We start from the raw sequence: 14,295 nt of genomic DNA on the forward strand, positions 1-14,295 counted from the left end.
ATCTCCTCCTAGAGGAGAGGCAGCACACAAATAACACGATGTGCAGAATTACACACACACACAGGGGAACGTTTCTTCCTTTGTCACTGGCTCGCAGGCCGCCCCAAGGATGTAGGGTGGCTCCTGCCAGGATGTTCCCTGTCCTCCGGTTCAGCAACGTTCTGGGATTTGAGCTTTTCCAATAGTGGAAAATTGAGGAATTTTGGCAAAGCCGTCAGGCATGGGCTTTACATGTCTGTGTACTCCTGTGTGTTTCTAACCTCCCGCGTGTTTCTTTCTAACTTTATTGGCATCTTGGCCAAACGGTTGGGGGCCAACCTACAGCGCTGCTTGTTTTTAGACTTTATTGTTATCCTCGGGAGGTGATTTTTCAACTCGTTTTGTGTGGGATCCTGTTCCTCTTCTCTCTCCTCGAACGCAGGGGTGGTTCCTGGCCGGGAGCAGGACCCATCCTTCCCTGGCTGTGATGACTTTTACCTTGGAGTAACCTTTGCCTGGGCCAAACCCCCCCATTTCAGCAGCGAGACGTGCCCTGAGGGCAGGTCGGTGGGAAGCCAGCTTGTCCCCAGCAGGCAACTTTCAGGGAATTTGAGATTCGTTTCGTTAAACCAGCGCCCCGGGAGGTTTCATCCCTGCGCCTTATCCCCTCAGCCGTGGGCGCTGACGCGTCCCTCGGGGCCGCCATGACACCCCGCCCTGCGCCCCTCACCTCAGAGCCCCTCGCCGGGCCGGGGCGCTGCTCCTTCCCCGCCGGGGGGTTGCCCGCCTCCCCTCGCTGCGGGCCAGGGCGGAGGAGGCGGTGGCGGGGGCGGGCGCAGGGCGAGAGGGGCCGGCCCAGGGACGCGCTACGTGTCGCGGGAGCCCTTATAGCCCCGGCCCGGCCCGGCTCGGCCGCGCCGCCCGTCACCATGTCGAGCCGACAGCAGACGGTAGGGACGCGCCGCGGGGCGGGCGGGCTGGGGCTGCGGGGCGCGTCCCGCTCCCTGAGGAAACTCTCCCCCTAAACCCCTGGCATCGCCGCTTTCCCCACGGGTGGGGGTGTGTGTGTGGGGGGGGGCTGCAGGCAGGCGGCGTGGGGAGACGCGGGCTCCCCGGGCTCCGATGGCTCAGGGGATGGCGTCGGCGGCTGCCGGGCGCCTTCTGCTCGGTGCCGGGACCGGACCCAGCGTTCTCCTCTTGGGGCGCGCCCGTCGCCTGGCAGAAGGACGTTAAACCCATCGCTGCCGGGCGCTGAGGATGAACGCTCCCGCCGTGAGTCGGTCCACGTCGGTGTAAATGCGTGGGCGAGGTGCGTGTCCCGCAGGTTAGCCACGCCATCCGGCGAATAACGCCATCCCACTCGTGTCCCGCACGGCTGTGCCGAAAGCTGCCGACTTCCCCGCTCATCGCGCCCATCCTCAGAGAGAGCGGCCGCCCCGCAGCCTCCCCCGGCGAGGCCGAAGGTTGAGCCGGCGAGAAGGATGGGCCGCTGCCTCGCTCACCGATTTTCGGGTGTCCTCTGCCGGGGTCCCACCCGGGGGGAAAGCTGCCGAGACAGCCGCCACCGATCGGCTTTCAGCGTTGCTGCACAGCAAAGAAAAAGTACTAATAGCTGGAGCATAATTCAGACAGAAATTAAAATTGCGCTCACAGCCAGAAATAGTTTTCTGCTTGCCAGCTGCCCTCCCTTACTTCTTGTATTTGGGATGCGAGGTCTGGGTCCCTCTGGCTGCACGTGCGTTTTCCAGGTTTTAAATCAGAACCGTAAGAAATCTTGACATAAGTCTCTCGGGCTGCTTTTGCTGGTTGATTTATTTTTTATTTTACCTCGTCGTAAATTTGTCAGATGTATTTAATGCATTTCGAACACACTGGTAATCTGTCCGGATAGGAATGCAACCGAAACCACGCGTAACAAAGCGCGCCTGTGCGGCAGGGTGTTCTTGGAAACGCGAAAACCTGTGGTTTAGGGATTATTTCAGGGAGGGGAGGTGCGAGACGTGAGCCATGTATGGGAGTTTTGTTTATTGCTGTGACAGGAGAGAGGCATTACTGAAGTTCTAGAATAATCCCTCTCCTTTGCCTCCACCCTGGGCTGGAAAAACGACCTTTATAAGCGAGATTGTGGCTGACCTTCGTACCATGACTGTCAATACAAATGCTATCTGCTTGACAGTTGTAGGCATATTTTCATGTGCTTATCTGCCAGGTATGTGACAGACTGAGAAAAGGCATGATTTCACTAATTACAAGAGTTTTTGGTAATTATGATGAAACAGCGATGATATCCCATTAGCGATCCTCCCAGTCTATGACCAGGGAGATGTGTTTGCGCAGAGCGTAGGTGAAGTCCTCGCTTCTAACGCGGTCTCAGCGGCTCCTCAGTTTCAACCATCTCAAGTCGATATCAAAGGTACGGGATAAAATGTTTCGTTGCGATATGGGTCCCTTGATCAGCACAATTATTTGCATACACATGCAGACGATTACATTCAGTCTCAGCGCAATTACATGGTGCGGGTCAGGAGGGCTGAGACAGCGGCAGTGTATCGGAGATTTCGCCTGACGAAGGAGCAGGCAACAGCACAATGTGCTCCCGCAACTGGCAGCCTAAATATCGTAGCTCAGAGGAGTTTTAATGTGGTGGCGAATTTTTCATGACGCCTTTTGTAGCTGCAACAGCCAAGATGGGTCCATTGGAAGATGAAAAAGGGATGCACAGAATAATTTGTCCTACTGAGATCCCTGTTAGTAAGGCAGCTTGTCCTTCTGTTGCTCCTTACTTAATCCTCGTTTTTCGTTCTCCTGGTAATGTGAATCCTTTTTACTCATAAAAATCCTTATTACTAATAAAATCTCAGGTTTTACCACTTCTTCATAGTGTGGGTGATGTGTTAATCTTTCTCCCACAGACAAGGTTTTGTGAGGCTGGATGTTTCCAGCATTATTCACTGTCCGAGAATATGTCAAAAATGGGTTTCACAGGCGATGCCGATTAGCTGTCGGCTTTTGAAAGGCGCAGTAGTACTAGCTGTTGCAAGATGGACTGGCTGTGTTATTTGACTATGCTTCTCGTTTTGGAAATTGCATAATTTCCAGGATTTAAAACCTAAATTCAGCCTGAATGCTCTCTGGAGTTTGAGGCTAGTTTGAAGATGTTTTAATTACACTCCCATTTATTAATAGAAGCTTATGGTGACGTACAAGAAGAAAACTTAATTTTTTTTACTTCTGCACATGTTGTCCTTAAAAATGAACAAGACACTTAATTCTGCTGAAGACCCGAGACTTGGTGTGCAGCAATCTCTCTTGGGCTGGTTAGCACGGAGATGCTGCCTTCGTTTCTGCTCATGACGTTGCAAGGGGCATGAAGTCCTCTACGTGCTGGGCAGTGTCCTGTTCACAGACCTCATTGACAGAAAGCAGTTATTTCTGACCAGTTTCAGGACTGACTTTTTGGGGAAAAGAACGGTCTTTAACCTTAAAGACTTAATGTTCCTTACACAGACCTCCTGTGTGCCCCAGTGCCAAAATCCTGCTCTCAGGAGTAAGCACACCGTAAAGTAATTGCAGTGAGTAGCGCGGAGCTGTGGGACTGCCCTTGTTTATTGTGTGGGCACAGCGTGGCGTTCAGGGCTGAGCGGTTCTTTTAGCAGCTTGTTCTCCCTACACCTGCGGCATCGTTGGCATTTCCGCAGCTCGTCACCTCTTCCCGCCCAGCAGCGTTTTCATAAGGAGCAGGAGGATACAGATGGTGCAGCGTGCTCCGGGGAAACGGCTGGCCACGAAGCCCAAACCCACGGGCACGGCCCTGCCCTAGAAGGGCTGGCCCCTCGCTGGGGCGACTGGGCTGCGTGGCTTGCACGTCCCCGTGGGTGCGTGGAAAGTGCGGCTCGACGTCTCGGACGAGATGGAGGTGTTCGCAGTCGTGCCCCTGGCAGCGGGCAGATGTCGTGCTCCCTGGCTGCTTTCAACGAGCTGCTCTTTGGACGTCCTGATGGGTGCTTAGGGGAGAATGAAAGCCCGGTGCTGAAACCACCTTTTCCAGGGTAGGTATTACAGCTTTGCCATCTGTCTGGTCTTGTCGCAGTGTCTCCAGGAAGCGTGGCATATGGCACGCCTCACCGTTTCCGTAGCCCAGTGGATCACAAAGCTGTAACTTCTGATAGTTCAGTTCTGTTTGTATAGCTGACGTGCACAGTCACAAATTATGTGGTCTTATTTAAAGATAAATTAGCATGTAAGAATAATTTAGATTTTGTTTTTAAGTTTATTTAAAGAGAAGGAAAAAATCCACAAGATCAGATGACAACCCAGAGGAAATATGAAGAGGCCTAGTTTCTTTGCCTAAAAACTACTCTCATGTAGAAAAAACTGCAGCCACAGGGCAGAGTTCAGACGGACTGAGTGATACCGCAGGCTGCGCAATAACGTACATGCGGCTTCATCAGTTTAATTGCAAAGCAATGTAAAATAAAAAGTGTATTAAAAAAACCAAACCACGCGTTCACCTCCTCGCACGCTTATTCTTCACTGTTGCCTTGAACATAAAGACCAAAACATCTTTAAGGATGTTTATGTTCAAAGCAACTGTGGGTAGCTCATCACAGTGACACTTGCGCAGGTGACAGTGCAGCAGAGCCCTGATCTCAGGGAGCTGGCGTGGTCTGCGTTGAATCCCTCACGACAGTGTTTCTGATGTTTTATCCAGCTATTCAATAGTCTTGGGTTTACAGCCGTGATTTATTTTGTGAAACACAGTGCCTAACTCATTGCACCGTGACAGTAAAAGGTGATTGTTTTCTAGTTGCTCATTGTGTGCTTAGTATTTCTTTTCTATCACTTTTTTTTCTTTATATTTCTTCAAAGATCGCAGAGAGGTCAGCAGTTTAACCATCTTGATATGCTGTTATTTCAACTTCTCTTGTTTCCTGTAGCGCTCCCCCCTTTTCTCCCTATTTCTTTTGAAGTCCTTTGCTATTAAAAAGTTACCTTTCCAGTCTGTTGCCCCCACCTTGCTGTTTCATTAACTTGCGCTGTTTTGTGGGGCTGCCAGCGTGCCAGCCCCGTGTTTATTAACCATACTCTGCGCTGTGAGAGCAGGGACCTTCAGTTTGGGGAATTTCAGGGAAGAAAAGCCAGAAAAAGTTTCAGGCTCCTAAATATGAATGCCTCTTTCCTTCCATGGTTCCGGGAGACTGAGCCCTCCAGGGGATGGGGAATGAAATAATCAGCTTGGTTCGGTCCAGCCCCAGAAGCTGCAAGCTGGGGACCTTGGTGGACCTTCCCCAAGCGCAGGAAGGCTTGCCCGGTGTCCCCCGGTAGCGCGGTGGCAGCAGGAGCGGCAGGGTGTGTTTTCCGGGAGGCCGCGTGGACAGAGCATCTCCCAGGGCCGTAGAAGGGCGTGCACGTGGATAAGTGGAAGGGTTTTTCTGCTGGGGCAGGTGGTTCTTGCTTGAACAGCCCTGCCCTCCGAGGGGAGAGGAGGTGGATCAGGCCTGATCCCTGCGGGTGTGCTCGGAGGTTCATCTTCAGCTTTCCCAACAGAACTGGTCGCTCTTCGGGGTTTGTCTTCATCTCCCAGGGGCCTCATTTGGAGGAGCACAGCTGAGCACCGCTGCTGGTGGTGGTGGTCAGCATGGTGGGTGCCATCTGGGGTGCCGGCTGGGGCACCTAAACCCGACCGTTGTTTCTCCAGCTCCGAGTCGAAGCGCTTTGAGTCAGCATGTTGTTTCCTGTCCTGCTGCTGGACTCCTGGATAAATACCGGCTCCAGCCTCCCATGCTTTTCAGGTTCCACTAATTAAGTCACAGCTAGTTACAAATCTCTGCCAAAACCTGTAACTCAGGCGGCATAGGCTTCTGTCCGGGCAGCCCCTACAAGTGCTTTTAGGCAAGGCAGCGAATGATTTTGAAGACCCCACGCTACCCAGACATGTGTGCTGCAGCTGCAGCTTAGATTTAGTCCACAGGGATTTTGTTTTTCTGGAGGGTTTTCAAGAGAAGGGGTTTTTTTTGCCTTTTTTTTTTTTTGCTGGGCTGATGTTGATCCTGGAGGGTGTCTTTAAATAGCCTGTAAAAATGAAAAGACCTCGCCTATCTGAAACCAGGTGTTTTAGATAAACTTGCAGCTGTATGTGCCCACAAAAGATAAGTGGCATGCAGAGCCCGTATTAATGCTCCTAATGATATGCCCTGCCTCGAACTTGTACTTTGGTCACAGTGCTTGTATACTTTGGGATCTTAAAAGTCCATTAAGAGAAACGTCATGTAATTTGGGTTACTGTTCATTAATTTACTATTATCGTGAGCAAGGTGACTAATGATTATCTCTGATTTAGCTCTGAATCACAGCTGTAGAAAGTGAGAAATAGTTCCTTAATGGTCTTCCAGCTTAATCATTTCTAAGTGAAAATTTACTTGGAGTGTATCATTAACAAAAGGAGGGATGCAAAAAAGCCCGGTCGAGGCATTTGGTGTGCATGTGCGTCACAAAATGGGATGCCGGGAAGTCAGGATTTTGCCTGTAGGTCTGGTAGCTCATAGCTAGTGCTGCCTCCTGTCCCTCGCAGAGCGGTCCTTTCTCGTTTACTTACGGCTTGGCTCGGTTACAACTATGTGTGTCGAAAGTTTTATCTACTGAGTGGGTGCCAAAATGTGTTGGCGTCTGTGGAGAGCGGAACTTGGGGAAGGAGCCGTTTTTTGGTTTGGTTTTTTGTTGGTTTTTTTTTTTTTTACATGGCTTCTCTTTACATGCAGCACTTCAGATTTGTTGAAATGAGCTTTTTTGCGCATCTTTGGAAAATGACCATTTGGACCTACATTTCCAAGACTTTCTGACCTTGAGGTCTTTGCGGCCTCTCTGGCAGAACAAAATGTTTTCTTCGATATCAAACTGTTTTTCAGCCTTCCATTGTGGTGCAAAGCGTGTTAGGCAAGAGGTCATTTTTCAGGCCTGCCCAGCCCTTCTGATGGGAAGGTCATTTGTTTGTGTTGCCAGCAGGCGTGGGAAGACGGAAACCCCCCTTGTTTTAGAGGAGGTGACTGCTGCTGCAGGGGGGTGTTGCATGCTGGCCTCTGCCAGGGACCCCGGGCATGATGTTGGGCGAGTCACCTCAACCACGGCTGGGGCAGCTCATTGCATCTGCCCCGTCTTTGCAAAGGTGATCTGAGACCACGGGGATGGATGTGAGGAGTGTCAAACTCTTGGAGGTGCAGCCTGAGGTCCAGCGGAGCTGCTCTTCAAACATGTCAGTTTTATAAAGCTTAAATATTGCAGGAGCTCAAGTCTTCATCTGTTGTCTGCCTCACTCTCTGCTACTCTTCTGTGGCTGTAAAATTGGGGATGAGGCCACCCTCAGAGAGATGCTGGGAGTTTGCATGAACTTTTGAGGGTCCAAGTAACAATAACCCCCAGAAAAATGTGTAACTGTCCTTCAGCCAGTCATTGAGTAGCATGGAATGACTAAGACCTGTGCCTACACCTGGTTTAGGGAGGGGTGAGGGAAATGCTGAATAGCTGCTTGTTCAAGAAGAGTACAACGTTCTTGGTGATGACTTAGGCAAGGGTCTAGGTGACCCTGTACGCGCTCACATAATTAAAAGCTTGTATGGGCAGGAAACCTTCATCCCGGTATCTCCGATCTTGAGTCCTCAACTTGGACTTGGCTCACACAGCTTGTTGTGTAGGTGTCGTGGTTTAACCCGGCAGGCAGCTAAAACAACCACACAGCTGTTTGCTCACTCCCACCCCTCAGCGGGATGGGGGAGAGAATTGAAAAGGAAAAAAAAAAAAGGTAAAACTCGTGGGTTGAGATAAAGACAGTTTAATAGGACAGAAAAGGAAGAGGATGATGATGATAATAAAAAAATAATATACAAAATAAGTGATGCACAGCACAATTTCTCACTACCCAAAGCTGATGCTCAGCTAGTTCCTGAGCCATGCCGCCTCCTGGCCAACCCCCAGTTATACACGGAGCATGACATCATATGGTAGGGAATATCCCTTTGGCCAGTTTGGATCAGCTATCCTGGCTGTGTCCCTTCCCAGCTCCTTGGGCGTCCGCCGCCTTCTCGTTGGCAGGGCAGTATGAAAAGCTGAAAAGTCCTTGACTGCTCGGCCAGTGTAAAATATTAGTGCATTATAAAATATTACCAACTTATTCTCATCGTAAACACAGCGCTACACCAGCTGCCAGAAAGAAAATTAATTCTATCCCTGCCAAAAGCAGGACAGTAGGGTGGCACATTCAATGGTACGATGACGAAAGCATCCCTGCCTGCAGCCGACAAATACGGAGGGGACTGAGGAGGTTCTGAGTGAGGGGGGGATCTGTTTGGCCCCATCTGTAGTTTCCGGCAGCAGCCGAGAGTGGGGGCCTGGGAAGAGTTTTTGGCTGGGATGCCACAGTGCATTGTCCCAGCTTCCATTGATTTACGACTTGAGGTGGCAGAGGCTCTGCCTTTCTTCCCGATAGTCCTTGATGAACTTTCCTTCCATGAATTCATCTTAATTTTTTCCAGCTGAGTGAACTTTTGGCCTGCCCAGCGGAGTTCCCCCGTTTAACCATGTCCCGTGTGGTGGTTCTGGCCGAGTTTCCCCGCAGTCCTTCCTGCTGCTGCTTTTGCACCTTGCAAACCTTAAAAAAATCACTGAGGTGGAGAGAGATCTCCTGTCACCTGCTGGTGACCACTGACCATTGCAAAGCCAAGCACGTGGGGTTCAGGATGCCACGTTCAAGGCTACGTGTCCATCCTGGACACCGAACGAGGCGGGGAGAGACCGCGATACCGAGCGCCCGCCAGCCTGGGCTTGTGTCCAGCTTTATTTTTTCAGCAGGCTGCCACGGTGTCGTGTAGAGAAGTGACACGAGGATTAGTTCATTGATGGAAATATATATATTTTAAAATGTGGTGAAACTGCTTGAAATGCAGATCCTCTGTAGCTCCCGCTGCTTATGAAATCACTAGAGCTTCTCAAAAGGGACGGGATTTTGTTCCTGAGAGGGATATGATGGGCATGTTAAAAAGAGGTATCTTGCCCCAGTTTCGTTTAGACCTGAGATGGGCTCGGTTCAACCTGTGCTAGCTTGGAGAGTGGAAGGAGACTCTGCTTTCTCACTTAGCAGAAGATGGAGCTGGTGTCCCACGTGCCTGCTCATAACCATGGTTAGATGTTGGCCTCCAAGTCTGAAAACCTATTGCAAGCTGAGGTAATAAGGGCACAGAACTGCTGAATGTGGCTTGCTGTGTTTTGTGGTAGAGCGGTGCCACCACACCAGTTCAGCTTTTAAAGGTAAGTTAATGACAGTCCTGGTTTGTTCAACTAATTTCTGGAGCTCCATGGAATGGTTTTGATGAAATGGGATATCACTCTCCTGCCGTTCGCTGGAGGACCCTCTGGGTAAGCCAGCCCCACGTGGCATCTCTGAACAGCAGAGCTTGTGTTTTTGATTCTACCTTAAAATGAACAAAATTTAGCCCAGCTGACAATCTCCTGACGCTATACTGCAAGTTTTTCTTTGGATGGTATTTGGTGCGTGAGTCCTGTCTGTCCGTCTTGCTTGTTTTAAGGGATAGATAGGGCGCCTGCCTTGCCACGGTAAGAGACGGGACACGTACAGTGGCTTATTTACCACAGAGAGCCACAACCCATTAATTAAATCCCGAAATCTCATATTCAAGGAAAAAAAATGATTACATGTAAATACAATTCCTCCCTGGGATTTTTTTTTGATACTGAAGTTAACGTGTAGTCAAAATATGTACCCTTGTCCTCCTTTCCTCTTGTCCCTGAAATCTGAGGGACCGATACACAGTTTACCATTTCCGTAACCTGATATTTTTCTCCAAAAGAAGATACAGGAGCGTGGCCGTGTGTACTGCGTAGTTTTTCCTGGTACGGGAGCGGTGGTAGGGGAGCTGCTCTGTTTCAGTGCAGTGTTTCTCACGCAGATGCCGTTGCACGGTGCACAGCAGCTCAGCTGGCTCTCGATCATGGCTCTGTGCACCACCGGGCACTGAATTTGGCAGCGGAGGTCACCAGGCTACACCGTCTCTGTGGTTTTTAACTAGTCACCTACCTTCTGGTCGTGTATTTCCCTTCTTTTTGGTTTTCTGGAGGTTAAGTGGAGGTGCTTGATCACTTTCTGTGGGTGTTCAATCCCAAAACTTGACCTGTACTGCAGTGAGAACATCATCTATGTTCCCTCTTTTTGCAAGATAACTGGTTTTTGCATTGTCGGTGGTCCCACGGTCTTGGCACGAGCCAGAGCAGACCCCTGGCATCAAAGCAAAGCAGTTCTCCTTTTGCAGTGTCAAACCTATTGTTTGCAAAATGAGCATGAGCCAAACTGCTGAAGCGGGTTCATTTAGGGGAGGTAATTTAGCAGAACTGCTCTGAATACAAAAAATAGGGCAACCGTGGAAGGATTTCTTGTTTGTTATTTTTGTCAGCGGCTGACAACATGCTTTGTTTGTCAAATATTTGTTGCCCATGCAGCTGTCCCTTGTGATTTCTGGAATGAAGACGGGAAGACTTTTTTATTAACATCTGTCCTGGCCTTGCAAATTCACCCTGAAAATGTAGGAGCACAGGATGACTCACTGGTTTTCCTGTGTTGAGTAGTTACATCACCTAATTCAGAGATAAAGAAACACCTGATCTGGGTGACTTCAGAGAAGCAGATTTTAATGCCCAACCCGCTGGTTTGAAATCACAGAGTCTAGAAATCAGCGCCTGATTTGCAAGGTGACTGGAACTTGAGCCAGGTTTTGTTGGTGGGGTTTTTTTGCCAAGGTTGTATAAAACTTGATTGTGGCAACCCAAAACATGCAAATTTATACCAAGAGAAAAATATTTTAGCTGCGATCAAAAATAAGATCTTGCTAAGAGCTCAGAAATTCCTGTGGGTTAAGAAAAAACACTTCAGCTAACACCACCTTGAAAACCTTGTGTGTTAGCGGTGTTTGGCACCTCCAACCGTCTGTCTCCAAGCTGAAAGACTGCTTGTTTCGGGTAACCGGGATGTCTCCGCTGGTCTCCTTAAGGTCTTCTGTGTTACGTTCCTGGCAGGGGACAGGGTAGCGATGCCAAAAGGAACAAGCGTCAAAGGCGGAGGGTGCCAAGGAGCGAGTGAGGTCTGCTGTGGTTTATTCAGGATGCTGAATGAAGAAAGGGAGCCCAGTTCAGCATCCTGCCCGGTGCGAGGGAATGCTGGCAACCCCAGCCCCACAACCTCTGCAGGGTGTTTGGTGACACATCGCTGTATTACTCGGCTAAGTCTAAAAAAGAAAACACAAATGATTTCTGCTCACCTACGGGTGGTGAGAGAGGAGACGAGTCCCGCGTGCAGGCAAGAGGAGGGACAACGGCACGGGAAGCAGGAGCGCGGGCGGTGCGGTAACGCGTCGGGTGCTTGAGAAGTCCCACTTCCCCATCGGGACCTGTGAGCCAGGCTCTGCGTCGTGATGGTGGGATCCTGGGGGGTGAAACGGGCAAAATTTCCAGGGTAACTCCATCTTGGTGCGGTTTTTCCCTGCGAAAGAGCGGAACTGATTTTGAGGCATTTACCACCTAAGCCCATTCAATGAATCAAACTCAAGTTTGGGAAACGTCTATAGTTTAGGGTTACAAGAGCTAAATCAGGACTTCAGAGACTCTGAGGTTTCTCCATCGTTCTTCAATATGATCGTAATCAAATCTTTGCAAAACCCCCCTCTTCCCTCTCTTCCTCCTTTTCTCTTGAGTATCATAGTTTTGCTTTTTTGCAGCAAATGAGTCTTTTACAGAAGGTTTTTCCCCCCCGTGTTGGTGATGGACACTTTATCTTCTCGATGACATCAGCTTGCCCATTTGCAAGAGCAGCCATGGGAATTGCCCTGGTAGAAGAAAATAATTTTTTAAGAAAAAGTCCCAGAAACTTAATTTTCATGCATCAGATTCAACTGATAGGAGAAAAAACTTTATTTTTAGTAAGACAGCAGGATTTGGGAGGGGATTTTAACAAATAAGTTAGATCAGTCTCCGGAGGCTTAAGCAAGTGTTTGACTTCAAACTTGAAAGCTCGCTTCGTCATTTTATTGTTTTAAAAGTCTGATTTACCATTTGCCAATGTGATCAGCTGAAAACATTTCAAAAGCCTCTCTGTTTTTATTTTTTTTCCTTTTTTTTTTTTTTTTTTTCCTCCTGGAGAGATGTCCAGGCTACAGTACCAAAATAGGTCGTGTATTAAATGCTTGACCGGAAAAAAAAATGAATCATATTCCTAATGATGTGCGATAGCCCTATAAATAAAAATGCAGCTGGGGGAGTCCTGACCCTACCCTCGCTGTTGGGTCAGGGTTTCCTCGGGGCCGTGAGCGCTGCCAGCTGGATGCTAACCCTGTTCGTACGAGGCTGGCCCTTCTGCTAAGCGAGCCGGGGCTGTGACTAACGTGCCGTTAATAGCGTTTCTCCGCTGGCGTGGTTCTTGGGCTGATCTGTGCTGTGTTTTCAGGAGGGAGTCCCTCTCCGGAGCGGGATGTTGCTGCAGCCTGCCACGAGCTGTGGCTCTTGGACCACTTCCAGCGCCCTGCCTGTGCCAGCTACAGCACGCAGAGGTGCTCCCGCAGCGGCCGAAGGGAATTAAGGGCATGATAAGGACGTTGTTTTAGACCTTATCGGCCTTCATGATGACCAGCACGGCTTTCTAATGACAAATCTTTCCTCCTGCAGCATCGGAGAGCTCTGCCTTCTGTGGATGGCTGAGCGAGGGTTGGCCAGAGGATGTTACATGTGCTTAGGGGATCTCTTGAATGTCCTGTCCTGCTCCGCTCCCGTCTCTCCTTCTTTTTTCCCCACCCCTTGGCTGTGGCACGTGGCGCTTGCACTTGGTTCTTGCCCTGGTCCCACTCGTTATGCAGCCATGGAGATACTGGCTAAAGAAATGGGTAGGTGGGGGGCAGGAGGAGGTGCTGCCTTGTGGCCTAAGGTCCAGAGTTTATGCGTACTTGAATTTCTAGTGGAAGACGGCAAAATGCAATTCATTGGGACAACCCTAAATGTTGTTCCTGTAGTGCATTTTCGATTAATCGTGCAGTGGTTCTGCTCCTAACAAATCTCAGCGGTTGTTGGGAGAGGCCCCCCAGATACGGTGCATTTAGCTCTCAGGTGAGAGAAGATGCTCCCTGTAATACCTCTCCTGGGGTAGTCACACACAACCTCTGATTTATGTGGGCAAGCACAACTGCTCCCTTTCAGGGCCAGATACCTCAGGAAGAGCTGAGTTTACTTTTTCAGACACCGTGACCGGAGAAGCAGCAGCTCTCACAGCAGAGGACACCGGTGGTTCCTCATTTCCAGCAGGTCTGTGCTATGGTGGGCTCTCTTGTCTCAGAGGCCCCATCTCTTTATTCAGGAGGAGTGCCAGGGAGAAGCCTCCTGCCTCTGCCTGCAACCTGCTTTCACAAAGCAGGGGAGCATCGTGTTCCACCTGGGCAGTGGCCAAAAAACCATGTTCCTTTTGGAAGCCAGGCCTGGAGACGCTTGGCAGGTGGCTCAGTCAAGCCTGATCTTAAAGACACCTGAGAGCTTGGTGTCTCCCAATTTTTCAACCTCATGGAAAGGTTCAGTAAGAGGGAAGGTCAAATGCAGAGCCAGGATTTGGCTTCTTGGTCTGCTGCAGCCTCGGCAGAAACTTTGGAGCTATGTCTTTATTTTTCTCTCATTTCCTGGATGAGGTAAGCCAGGGTGGGCTGAGCACTGAGATCATGCAGACGTGGCCAAACAGCAGATTTTCAGGGAAGGGAGGGAGCGTGGCAGTGTCCTACTTAACCATCTGGCTGGCAGAGGCTGCACGGCTTTTCTTTGGAGATGCTGCCAGGTCATTTATTGCCTTGCTTGGAGCCTTGTTTGGGGCTGGATTATAGGTAAGAAGTTCCTCCCCCAAACCTCATTTCTTTGATCTAGACTATTGCAAGAAATGCTTACCAGTGTCCTTACATTGTCCCCTCCATGGGGCCCAGTGTTCAGGCATGAGTGTGTTGTGATGATAATTGGATTTTCTCTTTTAAATATCTTTGGTTTATGATGACGAGGTTAAAACTGAGAGACTAACATCAGTAGGACAGCCCCGCAGACCTCCCCCTCCGCTTATCTCTGCCTCCTGATGGTCTTGCAATGTATGTTCTTTCTAGATGAAATCTCGCCCGGGTTTGCTCTCAGGCCATCGATGCTTATTTTTGGTGATGCCTTTGCTCCATTTGATCGTGCTTCAGCTCTGGCTTCCCAAGCCGTGTCCCAGCTGGTGGATGATCAGGTGGGAAGTTGGTGTTT

The 14,295-nt window shown here is 49.8% G+C and overlaps 1 protein-coding gene across 1 annotated transcript in view; it reads left to right on the forward strand.

The window, feature by feature from the left end:
* Nucleotides 1-834: 834 nt before the first annotated feature.
* Nucleotides 835-14,295, forward strand: part of PAPSS2 (3'-phosphoadenosine 5'-phosphosulfate synthase 2) — a 30,743-nt gene continuing 17,282 nt past the window's right edge. Inside the window, exon 1 of the mRNA XM_054831150.1 lies at nt 835-929. Coding sequence (XP_054687125.1) covers nt 909-929 — 21 coding nt within the window. The 5' untranslated portion in view covers nt 835-908. The remainder of the gene's footprint in view (nt 930-14,295) is intronic.

This window comes from Grus americana, chromosome 7 (genome assembly GCF_028858705.1).
Source record: "Grus americana isolate bGruAme1 chromosome 7, bGruAme1.mat, whole genome shotgun sequence".
NCBI lineage: Eukaryota > Metazoa > Chordata > Aves > Gruiformes > Gruidae > Grus > Grus americana.